Consider the following 16,417-nt stretch of genomic DNA (forward strand, 5'->3'; position numbering starts at 1 on the left):
GTGTGCGTAGGGGATAGTACAAAGGCAGAGGCATAGAGGCAAAATCTGGCCTGGGTCCAACCCTAAAATGGAGGCCCCAGAGGGAACTCACCGGTGGGAAAAAGAAGGCTGGGATGTTTCAGGTTAGAAGTACACAGATGATAAAGGAAGTTCCAGCATGAGAAGGCAGCTGAGTGATGTTGATGAAGTGCAGAGCCAGAAGCAGAGTTATCCCAAGGGTATAAAAAAAGAAGTACTATGAACTGAAAAAAAAAATGGAAAAGATTTGCCCAAGTCATTTCCCTTTTGTCCATCAAGGACAGTGAAACCACAACACTTGGTTCCTAACATTAAAGTCCCTTTGTCACTAAGAGAAAAAAGATGGAAAAAGCAGCCAGGATGTAACAACTATATGTAGAGGGTGGTAGACTGGATTATCTTTGGGAAACTGCAGAACTCTTTTACTGACCCTATTCTTCCCATGAAAACAGAGGCTCATCTTTTCAAAAGGGCAGCTAGGCGGCACAGTGGATAGAGTGCTAGGTCTGGAATCAGGAAGACTCATCTTCCTGAGTTCAAATCTAGCGTCAGACACTTACTAGCTGTGACACTGGGCAAATCATTTAACCCTATCCTCCTCATTTTCCTCATCTGTAAAATCAACTGAGAAGAAAATGGCAAACCACTTCAGTATCTTTGCCAAGAAAACCAAAAATGGGGTGACAAAGAGTTGGACACAACTAAAAAACAACTCAACAATCTTTTTGGTAATAACAATAACAAAAATTTTAGGGGCAGCTAGATGGCACAGTGGATAGAGCACTGGCCCTGGAGTCAGGAGTACCTGGGTTCAAATCCGGCCTCAGATACTTAACACTTACTAGCTGTGTGACCCTGGGCAAGTCACTTAACCCCAACTGCCTCACTAAAAAAAAAAAAAAAAAATTTTTGGTAGCATTTTTTTAGAGCTTCCAGCAGCTCTTTCTCAGTACATCCCAGGGAAGCTGGTATTGTCACAGAGGTATGGTAGTGGCAGACAGTTACAATTTTGTTTTTATACTTCAAGTGATTGTCAAATTGGAGCCACAGCCAATGTCCTGGGGGAAAAGAACCCAGTATAAGTGATTGACCTGCTCTTGAGGCAATCAGTTTGTCTAGATGGGGAGCAAATCTTGGAATCTGGAGCAAATAGAATCACACCTCCAATAAATTCTAGGTAACAAGGCAAGACAATAATTATTTATTAGGTACTTACTATGTTATAGGCACTCTGCTGAGTGATGGGTGAAGGAAGATGGAAGTATGGAGTTGAAGCCTGCAAAGTTGGAAGAGACTGACATTTAGACAGCTTGGGCCGCTCTCCAAAATGGAGGCCTCAGTAGGAACTCAACAATGGGAGAAATGGATAGACACAGTGGAGTGATGTTTCAGGGTGAAAAAGGCCCAGATGCTAAGGGAAGTTCCAGGATGAGACGGCAATTGGGGTACTGTGTTGAAATCCAGAGGTCAAAAGCTGACTGGGAGGGGAACAATTCTACTTCAATTTCTAAGTGCAATGTGATAATGCTCCACAAGCTCTTGAAGGTTATTCTAGTGAGACCCAAGCTTCAGCCAGTCAAGTTGGACAAATTTAAAATATGACCTCTGTGATGGATTGTCTATTTCCTGAGGACCAGATTATGGAAGACCAGAGAGCAAGGTTTATTACCACATTGGCTGCTGGTAATACTGAGAGAAACCATCTATTTGCTTACAAAGATATTGAGCTTTGAAGAGATTATCCCGAGATGAAATTACAGGTCTCTGAAATATTAAGGGTATTAATATTAACTTTTAAAGCTCGTAAAAGTTTGCAAAGAATTTTCCTCACAATAGGCTCACTGGTAAGGCATGTAGTTTAAGAAACATTACTTCCATTTTAGAATTAAAGAAAATAATGTAGAGATTTTAAGTGATCTGTCTAAGGTCAAACAGTTAAGTGTTAAGACCTAAACTCAGGTTTCCTGATAAGTCCTATAGTTTTTTTTTTTTTTTAGGCAATTGGGGTTAAGTGACTTGCCCGGGGTCACACAGTGTTTAGTGTCTGAGGCTGGATTTGAACTCAGGTCCTCCTGACTCCAGGGCCGGTGCTCTATTCACTGCTCCACCTAGGTGCCCCTATAGTCTTTTACCTACTGTACCATGCTACCTATCAGATTTTTAAAATGTAATTATTGTTTTTATATCTTTTTTGTGAGAATAATTTTGATACCCCTACTTAATCTGATCAATATTCACTCAGTTCATTGTCATTTAATGAGTATCAGTGAGAATTAAGTAGAATAGGATTAAGTTTGATAAGTTTTGATAATTAATGTTGCTAGGATAAGAATTATGATTAATTGACTGCATTGATGACAATTTCCATGTATTGATGATTATAACTTATACTATGTAGGTTTAGTTTGTAATTTGTGTTAGGGATAGGGATAGAGACTTGCTGCACCACCCCTCTAATGTTGCCCCCATCCCTGCCCCTTTGTACCCTGGAAGCTGCTGTGCAACAGAAAACCACATCTTCTCCATCCTTTTGCACCTGATAGTTATAACAAAGTCCTAGAATCCTGTTGCCTAGTCAATGACTTGACATGGGAAAGCTTGATGATTAAAATCTGGTGACTGATGGATATATCCCTTGACCAAATAGAAGTTCTTTACTTTAGCCGAACATGGAGTTTCATTTTTGACCAACCATGTGGATTTCCCCCTTCCGGAACTGACCAAATGAGTAATTGTACTACCTCCATCTATTTTTGGCACCCCCTCAATTGCTATAAAAAAGCCCAGCTCCCAGGTAAAGGGGTCCATGACTGCAGAGATGAGTCTTGTATCCATCTAATTTCTTTTTTTTTTTTTTGGTACCAAATTTGTTTTATTCTTTACACTTCCTCATTCATCTTGATTCAGTCATTAGTGATGCTTCCTTCTGAAGGAGCATCCTTCTGTAAGTCTTGCCTTTCCTCCTGTAGGCTGACAAAGTACAGTGGAGCATCCGACACAGAGAACCACCGTTTGTGCATGGCTAAAGACAGTGGTGATTTTATAGCAGCCCGGGCACTTTACATCCATGAAATACGAGTTTGGACTCTGCACCAGACGCTTCTTCTTGTGTTTCCACTTCTCCTCCTTGGGAGAGGGGTGCAGGAGATCTTTTGCGAGAGGCATGTTGGCACGGGGAGATCTTCACTGCCGGAAAAGCTCCATCTAATTTCTAAGGGACCTCTGGTTTCCCTAATAAATTGAAAATGGCTGGAGTGCTTGAGTGTCCTTTTGTTGAATACTGGATTAGAATTTTGGGGTCATATTTCTGAATATATCAGTCAATAAACATTATTAAGCAACCTTCTTGTCTATTCAGTAAACCCTATTTTGTAACAAAGAAAAGAGGAAAAAAACAGTTCAGCAAAACCAATGCATCAGCCCTGACAATGCACTATTTTCTAAACCTATTATAGTCTTCCATCTCTGCAATTAAGGGAATAAGGCACATTTTCTTAATACTTTTTCGGGGTCCAACATTGGACACAGCTTTAAGAATAGAATTTTATCTTCTTAGACTTGTTAGGGAACCTTTCAGGTTATTTAACCCGTACCCAAGTGTGATTACATGCTACAATTTCATAGACTAGCAGTCATCTTGTAGTTCCTTGAAACGTTCAAATGATGGAGAATTTACTATCTAGGCAATCCATATCCATTACGTCTGGACCATTTTGTGAGGTCGTGCTTCCCTATAATTTAACTATGATTTAAGAATTCAAGTGTGATGGATTGTCATTGATGGTGAAAAATTGTTATAAATATCTACACATCTTTTCCATTGTGTGTTGTTTTTCTTTTAGGTTCATACTTAAATGCCTTTGGGATGGTTTTGCTTATTTAGGTCTCTCACCTTCTTCCAAAATTCTTTTGAGTTTCCATGTGGCAATTAAAAACAAAAAACATCCCTCATTCCCCCCCCCCAAATGAACAATATAAAAAATGGGCACACGTATATTTCCATACAACTTCCTACAGTGACCATGCCCCCAAATGCCTATTTTAGATTTTAATTTCATTACCTCTTTGGCAGCAGATGGGTGGCATGATTCATCTTCAGTTTTCCAAACTTGGTTTATTTGAGTTAATCGGAATACTAAAGTCTTTTCAGTTTCTTGTTTTTGTAATATAAAATTTTCTCCTAGTTTGTATTAGATTCCAGAAGTATGAATCATTTCTTATGGTGGTGATAATATTCCTTTATATGAATATACCACCATTTATTTAGCCACTTCACTGAGGGACTGGACTTAGTTTACACTTTTTGGCTACTTGAAAAGAGCTCTGATATTTTTGTATATTTGGGTGTTTCCTCTTTCTTTGAGTTCTATAGGGGGTGAGTGGGGGGGTACTAGCTCTACTAGGTCTAGTAGTGTTATAATTGGGCCAAAGGGTAGGCACAGTCTAGTAACTTTTGGGCAGTTACAAATTGCTTTCCAGAATGGCTGGACAATCCACAACTCAATCAATCTTCACCACAGTCCCTCCGACAAGTCATTTGTCAATTTAATGATAGGAGACTGAATCTCAAAGTTGCTTTGATGTAAATTTCTCTAATTACTGATCTTTTTTCTTATGGTTATTGACAATTTAAGATTTCTTCCTTTACAAAGTACCCATCCTTCAACCAATCTTCTCATGACATGAAGCAGGTAGATGGTTTAGTGACTAATGTCAGATTTGGGAGTCCCTAAGACTTGAGTTTCCATCTGGCTGGCCTCACTTAATTCTTAGCTTTGTGACCCTGGACAAATTAGTCAACCCCTGTGCCTCAGTTTCCTCAGTTCTAAAAATGAGGGGATACTATTTGATGGCCTCTAACATTCCTTCCAGCTTTAAATCAGGATCTTGGGTTTTTGAGCCCGCTCATTTCTGGACATTGATTCTATGAATGCTAATCAATATTTTTTCTTAATTCTGGTGCCTAAAAATACATCAAACATCTTGGATGTGGTCTGACCGAGGCAAAGAATTTGCATAAAAATAGCATTAAATTCAGGTGTCTCAGGTGAGTCATTAATAGCATTAATACAGAGGGAACCTGGGGGGCAGCTAGGTGGCGCAGGGGATAAAGCATCAGCCCTGGATTCAGGAGTACTTGAGTTCAAATCTGGCCTCAGCCACTTGACACTTACTAGCTGTGTGACCCTGGGCAAGTCACTTAACCCCCATTGCCCCACCAAAAAAAAAAAAAAAAAAGAATGGAGAGGGAACCTGGCAGCTATGTGTAGCCAAAGCCTGTACTGAGGCCTTCCTTAGTCTTGAATAATTGCCCCCCACTAGTGCTTAGCTACTGGAAATAATCATCATCCCCATAAGGTGAGATACTAGGCTGTTTTTATTTATTTACACCCATTGAACACTGGGCATCCTGCAGCAAAAGTGATCTCCCTCCTCATAGGTTCTCAATGTGCCTTATACTCCACATGGGCCATACTTATACTGCAGACACACCTGCCTTCTTCATGAACCGCAAAGCTGTGTGGTAATGAGGTTTTGTGCAGATAGGAAGGACTTCAGCTGTATTTTACCAGATCCACACCGAATTTCCCAATTTAAAACCCTATCAGGGTTTTCAGTCTACTGGCGCATGTCCTGCAAGAGCCCAGTGTTCCCTTTACTCCTTGAGGAGGAATAAGACTCTTTAGAGTTAATTGGTGCCAGTTACCCTATTATATTCTAAGCTCAAGCACAGGGACTAGTTTATCCTTCCTAAGAAGGATAGGACCTTGCCCTGTGATATGATTCCAGAAGACTGATGAATAATAATACCTATCTCTTGACAGAGAAATGATGGAGAAAAAATTAATCTTCTGAACACAGCCTTAGAACTGATCCCATTTGTTCATGTCTCTCCCTATTCAAATCCACGCTCTTACACTAAAGCTAAAAGTCTGACTGTATCATCCCAGTGGCTCCCTAACCCTTCTATCAAATATAAGCCCCTATTTGGAATTCTCTTTACAGCCTGGATTCTTTTTACCATTAGTTTCCTTATTCAGCTTCTTGTGCCTTCTGGGAGGTTGCTCTGAATATATGTATATATGTCCGCACTGGCTGTTGCTAGAATTAAATTCACTGAAGCAAGGAATGTCTTGCCTTTGTCTATTAGCAGAATGCCCAGTGCATAAGAAGCTCCCAATAAATGCTTGTTTGATTCAATGTTGCTAATGTGAAATATACTGTGGTATACTGAATTATATATGTAAAATTAACATTTTGAAAAAAATTCTTGAAGGTGATCTATATTAAAATGAACTCAAAAGATGACATCAAGGAAAAGCATGTAAAAGACCCTTCAAGTTGGTGAAGGCAAAGTCCATTATCTAGGTGTGGTTTAATTCTACCAGCCCTTCACCCATGTAGACAAAACAATCTATCTCCATTCTTTTTGTTCCCTTGGGTTTGTGCCAGATAAGATTTGATAAAAGTTTCTCAAGGAGAACTTGACTTTCTGGAGTTGGGAGAAGGACTGAGAAAGTGATCTCTGGGTCCCCCCAAGAAATCAATTATTAATAATTATTTTCTTACAGGGTCACACAAAAGGGGAGGAGTGTTTCAATAAAAGTCAAATTACTGGCCTTGAACAAGAATGAACTAGAAAATACACCCCGACCATGTCTGATTCACATCCGCCTTCTTGCTTTCTTAGTTCCAGTATCTTTACATTCTCTACTTGTGTCCCCACGGGCAGGAAGGTCTGCAAATAATGAGCACTTGGCCCACCTCTCACATCCAGAAGCACCTGGTGACTGCCTTAGGGCCAGGGTCTGTTTTTCATTTTGTCTTTTGAGAAATGTCACCTATAGCACAAAGTCACTTATAGGAAGGTTAAGTCTTAGAATAAAAAGCAACCTCAGTCAGCCTGAGAGTAGTATGAAGGCAATCCTGGGTTTATGAAAAAGAGTTCTGAATCATCATTTGATGTTCTTGTGCCTGGTAATCAACAAAGGACTCTATTCTCTGGCAATGTAACTGCCTTGTTCAAAACGGGTGTACCTGGTCTCTGCTGGTGAGTGTCAATGGTCATATTCCAGAGGACTACAATTGATGGAGAAGGCTAAAAAGGGTTAACAGACAACCTAAGATCTGAGCTCTAAAAAGGGTTAACAGATAACCTAAGACTTGAGTTATCAATAGTACCTAAAAGGGTTAACAGAGAGACTAAGGTTTGTGTTCTTATCAATAGTACAGAAACCAAGAGGGTTCCAGTCCTTATCAACCCTTACTATCAACAGAGACAGTAACCAGGGACCATTTAACCATTAATATTCCTAGATGACAGGGCACCTAGAAACCAGTTCTTAAGTAAAGAGATATAAAAAACACAGAGACTCTCTGGCTCTGACAAGTTTAAGCATGTCGTTAGGAACATGCGCAGAAATGACCAAATGTGTCTTTAGGTTCACCTTATGACATGTAAACCCCAAAAACACACCCCCAAGGTAAAAGGCACCTGCCTTGGAGGTTGTCTTAGGACCCCAGGAAGTCCAAATTAGGATAAGAACTCCCATGTACCTTCTTTAAGGAGACTAAGATAATGAGGAGATAACCTTTTTCTCACTATAAATATAACCATTTTCACCCCCAATTTGAGACACGTCCCTGGTGCTCTCCCTGTGGTCATCAGTCTTTCAATAAAACTTGGGAAACTGGGTCACTGAGTCTTGTAATTCTTTGGGATGCCTCACGATCAATCTGATCAATTAAATCAACCCCCTACTACATCACAATGAGGCTTCTGAGTTAGGTACTCTGAATCTGACTGTGAAATTCAGGGATACCATTTGTTGAGATTTATGTACTTCAAAGAAAACTTCAATCCCACCAAGGTCTTAATAATAATTGCCCAATAGGAGTTTTTATGACCTTTCTCTACTTATTTCCCCTGTTCAAGTACTGAATATAGTTTTCACTTGTGCCCTGAATATGACATTGCAATGTGACATATGCTTCAAATGAAAAACCACGAGCAGCCCAACCCATGTGCACGACCAGATATGAACCACCAGACATAATGAAAACAAAAACAAAAACACAGAACATGGCAGTTAAACAGTATGTATAAAACGGGTTTACTTTTTTGTATCATTTTTAATACAAGACAGCTAAGTCTTAGATAAACAGTGAGTTGATCCTATTAGGAACAAAATATGGCACAGACTCCAGATACAATATCATATCTAACTTTTTTTTTTGCATTCAAACGCTTTCCACTCTATGCAATGATTATCGATTCGCCAAAAATAGTTTAACAGTCAGGTAGAGACTGGAGAAAAACAGACTTGAGAAACACTTTTTATTTCTCTTAAAGAGGTGAAAATAAGTAAATGATTCTTATAGTTCTCTTCACTTGTAAGATCTTTAAATTCTTAAAAAAGCAGTTGCCTCAAAGCACATGCCATCTTAACAAAATCTCAGCAGTGCCTATTTGCACTCAAACAAAAACATGCAGCTCCATTGTCTCTTGAAAAAATTTTGCATAAAAAATTCAAGACTTTCTGTAAAACTGTTCCCCTTGTGTCATTCCAGGACCCCAAACCACAAATAAGCGCTCAGTGCAATTCTATTGCTTCTCATTTCCGTAGGAAACACAGAGCAGAAGATGCCTCTGACCACAACTGTCTCCTGATGGTTAGAGCGACAGCTTCTCTCTGCTTTATTTAAAATACTCCTTTTTCAACCTGTTTCAGTAAAGTACAAACAGAATCCAGTAAAACGTGAGGATCCAGTGGAGGAGGAAAAAAAAAAAACCAACCCAACAACATTTAATTTCTACCCTGTGCCATATACTTAAACAAAAAAAAGGTTAGACAAAAAAATTTTTTTTTCAGATTTTATCAATTCACCCTTTTTAAAGTTACTTTTTATTTCTGAAAGCAGCTCTTAATGCAAATCAAAAGCAGTTCCTGAGTAACTGCAGTAAACAGTGTCTTTTTTAAAATATATATATTTTTTGCAATTCAGCTTGTTTTGGTTCTGCCTTAATTTACCTCCCAGTTTTCAAGTTTAACCACAGCTCCTTTCACTCCAGAATGTGCAAGTTCAATAGTGTCAGCTCCCAAGTCCAGTGACTGCAGACGTCCCTGCAGCATCCTCTGGGTGATACGTGAGCTGCTCAGGGTGTGTTCCCACAACTGCTGCAGAGAGCATCCCAGGGACCAAAGCCTCCAACACCCAGGGCTCCTTCACGTCTTTTTTAGCAGGCGCCGGGACTGCCATGTGTGGAGTTTATTGTAGGCCGTCTGCAGCATCTCTTCTATGTGACTTACCAACTGAAAAACAGCCAAAGACTTTGACAACCCCAAGGAAGGCTGCAATGTTTCTGTTTACATACCATGACCCAAACTTATCATTACCCTTTACTAGTGAATGACAATAGCTAAATGCTCTAAGAATGAAGCCACATAGAAGCGCAAGGGGTCACCATGCATCAGAGGCAGCATAGCCAAGAAAGATGATGGGCTCGATGCAGCAGAGCGGGTGCCCTAGTGCCCAGGTGGGGGCGATTGTGGAATTACACAAGGTAATTGTGGATCAGGATCTTGGAGTTCAGAGCTATTTAGTATGAAGGGGTGCTGTGACTGCTCCTGTTCTGGGCTGACCCCTGGTGGGCATATCCCTGAATTACTTGACCCAAGCATGTAAGAAAGAATTTTTGAGAAAGTGTCTTAAGAAACTCACTGACTTTGACCTCAAGGCCTGGTTTATTTATTTTTCCTGAGAGTTGTCAGTCAGCCACAAACTCACTTGTTCGTGTGTGTGTGTGTGTGTGTGTGTGTGTGTGTGTATGTATATGTATGTATGTATGTATAAAAGAGGTGATAGTCTTCTAATGTGTTGGTGACTAGCTCCACACCACATAATTTCAAAGGGACAGGCCTGACAAGAGAAATCACTTAGATATTTGGCTTGGGATGCCTACTACTCAGTGACAGGATTTGTTTCAGTCAAATCTGGAAGCCACTGGGTTTCCACTTTTAAAACACTTTAAAGAAAACTTTACCATCTATACTCCTCTCATTCCATTATGTTTATATATAAAGGGTGGGCCAAAAGTCATGAATATCTAATAATGCCTTAAAAATAAAGGCATTAAATTAATTTTTGTTTTTTGTTTTTAATTTACATTACCATGGCATCATATATAGTATATATAAGAAATGAATTTATATTATATCTGAAAATAAAGTATCATATATGACAAAAAATTAAAAATAATTTCCAAAAAGTTATTAAAACATCATACCCCTTCGTGACTTTTGGCCCACCCTGTAGAATGATAAATAATCTTGGCTAATGAAAAGGAAACCAGGATGTCTACTCATTAGTACAGAATCAAATACAGTCTAAGTATTTTACTGCATATAGAAAATGATGCTTAAAATCAGCTGTTTTCTTACATTTGTGCTTAAATACTGTCTCCGAATTTTTTCTTGGAATGGGCACAGCTTAGTAGCTTGGAATCGTTCCAAATTACTCTTCATCCTTACTACCTGAAAAATATGAGTAAACAGACAATGAGAGGCAGTGCTGCACAGAGGCTACAGAATTGGCCTTTGAATCAGAAAAGACCTGGTTCAAGCCTTACCTCTGACACATCCTAGCTACATGACTATAACAACATGCTCCTCCCCACAACTGAAAGGACCCTTCTATTTTGCCTTTATGTGTACATGTTGTTTCCCCCCAAGAGAATGTAATCTCCTCGCAGGCAGGGATTGTTTCCATTTTGACTTGTTTTCCCACCGCAATGTCTGGCGCAGAGTAGGCACCTAATGGTGAAATGCTTCCTGAATAAATGAAGAGCTTTGTTTTACCAAAAAATATAACCCATATAGACAATATGATAACTGACTGACCACAGGCAAAAGGAGTTAGCTTTTCAGTGCTCAAGATGACTCCAAGAGTATGTGCTACAGAAGATGCAGTTACCACACTGGAATTTTCTATACTGATAAAATGTCTCAGTTGAAACTATCCCCTAGCCAAAAATGAAACCCCAAACCAAACCAAAAACACAAACCACTACAAAATATTCTACAGCACAGTCACATGCTGAATTTTCTTTAGCTGGAAAATCTTCTGGTTTGCCTTCAGAGATTTGACCCCACATACTGTTTTTCCACCTTGAAGGGTCAATTCAAATACAAATCCCACTCCAAGAAGCCTTCTTCAATCTCCAAATTGGTACTGACTCCCCCAACCCCAAATATTATTATTAATAATAGCTAACATTTATATAGCACTTTGTACCTAGTACTGTGCTAAGCACTTCATACTTATTATCTCATTTAATCCTCAGAACAGTGCAGGGAAATAGTTGGTTATCCTCATTTTACAGATAAAGAAACTGAGACAAACACAGGTCAAGAGATTTGTCCAAAGTAACACAGCTAGGAAGTGAGACTACATTTGGACTCAGGTCTTCCTGATTCCAAGTCCACACTATCTCTATTGTGCTACCTCTATTATAGTAATTTGCACCCTGTCTAATGCACTTTTTTATTTTATTTTATTTTAATTTATTTTTTTGTTTTTTGGTTTTTTTGCGGGGCAATGGGGGTTAAGTGACTTGCCCAGGGTCACACAGCTAGTAAGTGTCTGAGGCCAGATTTGAACTCAGGTACTCCTGAATCCAGGGCCGGTGCTTTATCCATTGCGCCACCTAGCCACCCCCTGTCTAATGCACTTTTGAGGTACTATCATATATCAGGATTTTTTTTCATTGTGTCTGAATCTATGTTGGAAGGGACACTAGATGCTAGCTTGTTCACTTTATATCTGAAATGGAATTTTATCTAAAAAACTTGTAATAAGTGGTCATTTGATTTTTGCTCATAAACCATTATCTTTGGTCAATGGGCCCCTGTTCTCAGGCACCATCTTCAATCTGCTATTCATTTTCCTCTGTCTGTGGCTGGGCCTTCCTGAGGGGGATTTCACTCTCAGTTCTGTAATTCCTGCTCTACTCCTATGCTCTCCAGATCATTTATACTATGGACCATTCTGTATCACCACATTCGCCCCTAATAGGGCCTTCAGTTTCTTGAAGGACTCCAGAGGTCCCAGCAATATGCCCTCCAGGTTCCTTCTGACATTAGCATTTATCCCTGCAAGATTCCCAGGAGTAGATAACACCTGCCCCGATTGACAAATCTCAAGATTACTTTCAGGCACAACTTGGACACAGGCTACCAACTCCTCCAAAAGAGGAGACTCTCATTACTGCTGAACTTTGCAACTCTCTTCCCTTTCTGTTTTGTCACAGTTTTCCATCTTACAATCTCCTAACACTGATTAAGCTTCCCCTGTGTGTTATTATACCTCTTTTCTTAGACTCCTCCTCCAAACACTTACCCCATTTTTTCAAGGAACATTTCATTTTCCTGCTAAGTTGAATTCCTCTAGTGCTTCTACCATCCTATCTGGGAAGAACGGCAGACCACCCTGCACTTTGTGCAAATCTTTGTCACTCATTAGTGACACAAACATACCTAAAGTGCATTCTGTGCAGGTCACCTTAAATATCTTGTTGCTCTTCCTAAACCCCAGGAGTGAGATCCCTAGTCTTTTCTTTCCCATTTGGTACCTCCTAGCTAACTCATCACACAGGCTGTTTTTGTCTTCAATCCCCTGTGCACACATCTGCTGAGAGCTGACTGACACTCCTAAAGCACAAGCCTGGGGGAGCTCTTCCACTTCAGAAGGTACCATTGGATCCTTGTGTCCTTAGGTCACAACAAACCTATTTTGCATTAAAGCTCTTCACAGTTTGGTTCTAGCTTGTGACTTTCCCAGGCTTCACTGCACATTATGCTCCTTTGAACATTAAGTTACAAACCAGACACTGTTTGTGGTACCTGACATTCTACCTCCTGATGCCTGGAGCAGGTCCCCTCCACCCCGACCTGGTAGAATGACTAGCTCTGTCCAAGATGCCACCTATCCTCCATTGGGCCTCCCAGTTCCTCCTCCAGAAACGAGTGCCTTCCTATTATTTCCACATTTCTTTAAGGATAGCTATCTAGCTCCTTGAAGGCAGAGATGGCATCAATTTTGTTTCTGTATCTCCAGTCCTATCAATCACAATGCCTTCTCCTAGTAGGCACTGAACAGAGGTGTACAGAATGCAGGAATCATCCCCCTTTCTGGCTGGCCTCTTCCCTTTGACTAGCAATGAGCACACATTCCTGCCTAGTTTGAATGCCCACTGAAGCTGGCAGCACTTGTTTTTTGAGCCAAGGTCTCACAAATTATGATGACCTGCAAGGCTTCATCTAACCAATGCTCTCTTCCTAACTGCTGGGTCCTTTCCTCTTCTTGTTGAAACCTTGTGTTTTCTCTCCTCTTCTACTACCCCCAACCCCAATCAAGCTCCACAAGAGAGATGGGCAAGAGTCATCTATGCTTTGTACCCCGCCAGCAACTGGGGCATACTAACAGAGACTCAGTAAATGCTTGTTAACTTGAACTGTAGCAGCTGAGTTTTATGGGGGAGCTGCTTCCTGGTGTCCATCCCTCCTCTTCCTCTGGAGATTCATTTTCTCTTCCCCATAGCAGACTGAAGGGAACCTATTTAGTGAATCCAGTTGCTGCGTCTTTAATATCAAGTTACCTTACTGTTTTAATTGACTGATGTTTGTAGTTGCTGGTATCCCTCTGGATTTATATAACTGAACTGATGGGATTTGGGGTCCCTGACCAAGATGCCTTAAACAGAAAAGGGGCTTTGAATTGGCAAACCTGAATTACAGTAAAACTTAAAAAAACTTGTCCCATTAAGAATATATTTCTGATCCAGAGTCACCACTTCCTGAGCCATGTCCCATCAGCAATCAAAGTTGACCAGAATTCCTCTGTCCTCACCTTTTCCTCTAGGAATGGTGTGTTAACTGGAAAACAGGACCAGAAATGCCTCAGCAGCTCCCCCACGGCCACATACAAGTGTTTGAGTTCTGACTGAATGTCATTTGGCACCATCTCTGCAAGAAAAAGGAAGTACTTTTGAAATCCAAGTCCCTAGTCTGCTCCATATGCAGAATGCCCAAAACTGACCACTCGGTACCCTAATACCATGTGGAATCATTCCCCTGAGATCTTAACAGATCTTCAAAGCTTAAAATTCTCTCTGGGAGACCAGATAGCAATTCTGCATATTTACTTATAAATGAGTATAATAAGTAAGTGAATAAATGTAAGATTTTATGTTAACCTGACTTGTTTTCTTTCATCTTAATAAGTTTAATAAGCTTAGGCCAGGTTGAAAAAAAAAATCAATGTGACTGGTTAGAATATTACAATAGTTTATGAATGAATAAAGCCTTATTAGCTTTTATGAAGTAAATGTTTTTCCCCCTACACTTTTTTTACCCAATGGAAACCAGGTGAAGCTGTGACACACATACGGTTTATGGCTTGCTGTGGTCCTCCCTGCATAAGTGCTCCTCCAGGGGATAGGGCTGTGATGGTACTACTTGCAGCACCACTTGAAAGAACCTGCAGAACAAAAACCAAACTTCTCCTTTAGAATTTTTAGTTATTTCAGATTTAGTGAAATGTAAAAATAAAAGTTAAAATTTCAATTCAGAAGAACAGGAAAAAACAGCCAAGATTTATTCATCCATCTCAAGACTTGATAGGAGTTTTACAACCTAATATTTGGAAAAGGCACCATGATTCTCTTTCCAATGTTTGAGGATGAGCATCAAGTCAATTCCTTACCCTAGGACCAGATGGAGAATGCCTAAAGTACCACAGTAGTCCCTAGAGGTTTAAAGAGACCCAGGAGAACACTGCTATTCATTCATTCGTTTGGTCATTCATTTTTTTTTTTGGTGGGGACAATGAGGGTTAAGTGATTTGCCCAGGGTCATACAGCTAGTAAGTATCAAGTGTCTGAGGCCAGATTTGAACTCCGGTCCTTCTGAATCCAGGGCTGGTGCTTTATCCACTGCACCACCTAGCTGCTCCCCAAAAGAACACTGCTATTTAAACAGGGTCTTTCTTATGGATTAAGTGAAATTACTTTGCCCAATTACTTCACATGTTGCTTCTGGTAGAGTAGGATGAGCAATAGTGAATGAGAGAGACTAGTTTGGCAAAAAAGCTGTAATAATCTGTTCTCTTGATGGCAGCTAACAAGGGGAACTGATTCAATTTTAAGCTCTGAAAATCTGTTAAATTCTTTTTGTTTTTTTTGGGGGGTCAGGGCAATGAGAGTTAAGTGACCTGCCCAAGGTCACACAGCTAGTAAGTATCAAGTGTCTGAGGCCAAATTTGAACTCAGGTCCTCCTGAATCCAGGGCCAATGTTTTATCCACTGCACCATCTAGCTGCCCCCAGATCTGTTAAATTCAATCATTTATTTATTTAAAATTTCAAAACATGGCAAATGAAGACAACTAGTTAAAAGAAAAATCTTGAAAATATATTCTCTGTGCCAATATCTGGTGTATAACAATCTCTGTGAAATTTCCAGTCTAGGGCAGCTAGGTGGCAAAGTGGATAAAGCACTGGCTCTGGATTCAGGAGGACCTGAGTTCAAATCCAGACTCAGACACATGACACTGCTTAGTTGTGTTACCCTGGGCAAGTCACTTAACCCTCATTGCCACCCCCCCTCAAAAAAAGAGAGAAATTTCCAGTCTAATTTCCCCACTAAGATAATATGTATGTATGCACACACAACAGAAGTAGCCACAATACTGCTTCTTTCTTAGTATCTCTGTTAACAATCAATTCTCATATCTGTTTTAAAAAAAAAAAAGGTCTGGAGTAGGTGACCTTTAATGTCCCTTCCAGTTTTCACATTCTAGGATTCGACTCCTACAACCAAGAAATACAAATAGGAAAGGATGAATTTAGAAGAAATTACTATTTTAAGCACCTTTAAAACCCATCTATCCCAAGATGGATGTTTTTTGTAAGTTAAGATAGGAAAATACAGAGTTACCATCTGAAGTTACCTGAGTTAGTTTGGGTGTATAAGTTTCCATCTCTTGCTTAATGCTTTGAAAAGAATTGATAATATCCTGACTTGTTGCATATTGGAGGGATTGTATTGGAGTTGGGCCATGATAATACCTGAAGATTGAAGATGGAGAAAAAAGTTAATATAGGTCAATCTGAATGTTTTGCTTTTCAAACATCTCAGAAGTCACCATATGGTTTTCCTGATGTTACAAAAATATGAAGCATTTCAGTAAAATTATTCCATTCTCCACATTATATTCAAGAAGGCAACAAATTTATAGTGAATTTATTAATTGGACCTTCAGATCACAAATTGTAAACTATGGGTCTTGAATTGTAACCATTTCAGTTAAGATGTGAAATCTTGCAAGGGAATCTTTGCTAA

At 39.8% G+C, this 16,417-nt stretch overlaps 2 protein-coding genes across 3 annotated transcripts in view; both read right to left on the minus strand.

Annotated features, from left to right (window-relative positions):
• Positions 1-2,857: 2,857 nt before the first annotated feature.
• On the minus strand, positions 2,858-3,183 carry LOC122731683 (40S ribosomal protein S27-like). Its single transcript, XM_043971941.1, has one exon. The coding sequence runs from the start codon at positions 3,181-3,183 to the stop codon at positions 2,929-2,931; it is 255 nt and encodes an 84-aa protein (XP_043827876.1). The 3' UTR covers positions 2,858-2,928.
• Positions 3,184-8,116: 4,933 nt separating this feature from the next.
• GTF2H1 (general transcription factor IIH subunit 1) overlaps positions 8,117-16,417 on the minus strand; it is a 31,835-nt gene continuing 23,534 nt past the window's right edge. The window contains exons 11-16 of one of the 2 annotated variants that reach the window (XR_006353574.1): positions 16,026-16,143; positions 14,466-14,556; positions 13,927-14,042; positions 10,461-10,553; positions 9,051-9,332; positions 8,117-8,741 (exon numbers count right to left, since the gene is read on the minus strand). Coding sequence is in view for 1 of the 2 variants with exons in the window: in XM_043970796.1 (XP_043826731.1) it covers positions 9,246-9,332; positions 10,461-10,553; positions 13,927-14,042; positions 14,466-14,556; positions 16,026-16,143 (505 nt within the window). In the remaining variant the exon portion in view is untranslated. Of the gene's footprint in view, positions 9,333-10,460; positions 10,554-13,926; positions 14,043-14,465; positions 14,557-16,025; positions 16,144-16,417 lie in introns of both variants that reach the window. The other variant, XM_043970796.1, reaches the window with a different exon arrangement.

Source organism: Dromiciops gliroides, chromosome 6 (assembly GCF_019393635.1).
Source record: "Dromiciops gliroides isolate mDroGli1 chromosome 6, mDroGli1.pri, whole genome shotgun sequence".
Classification (NCBI taxonomy): Eukaryota; Metazoa; Chordata; class Mammalia; order Microbiotheria; family Microbiotheriidae; genus Dromiciops; species Dromiciops gliroides.

Excerpts from the sequence above, each read along its gene's own strand:
- LOC122731683 (XM_043971941.1), bottom strand. The coding sequence starts at position 3,183 with ATGCCTCTCGCAAAAGATCTCCTGCACCCCTCTCCCAAGGAGGAGAAG.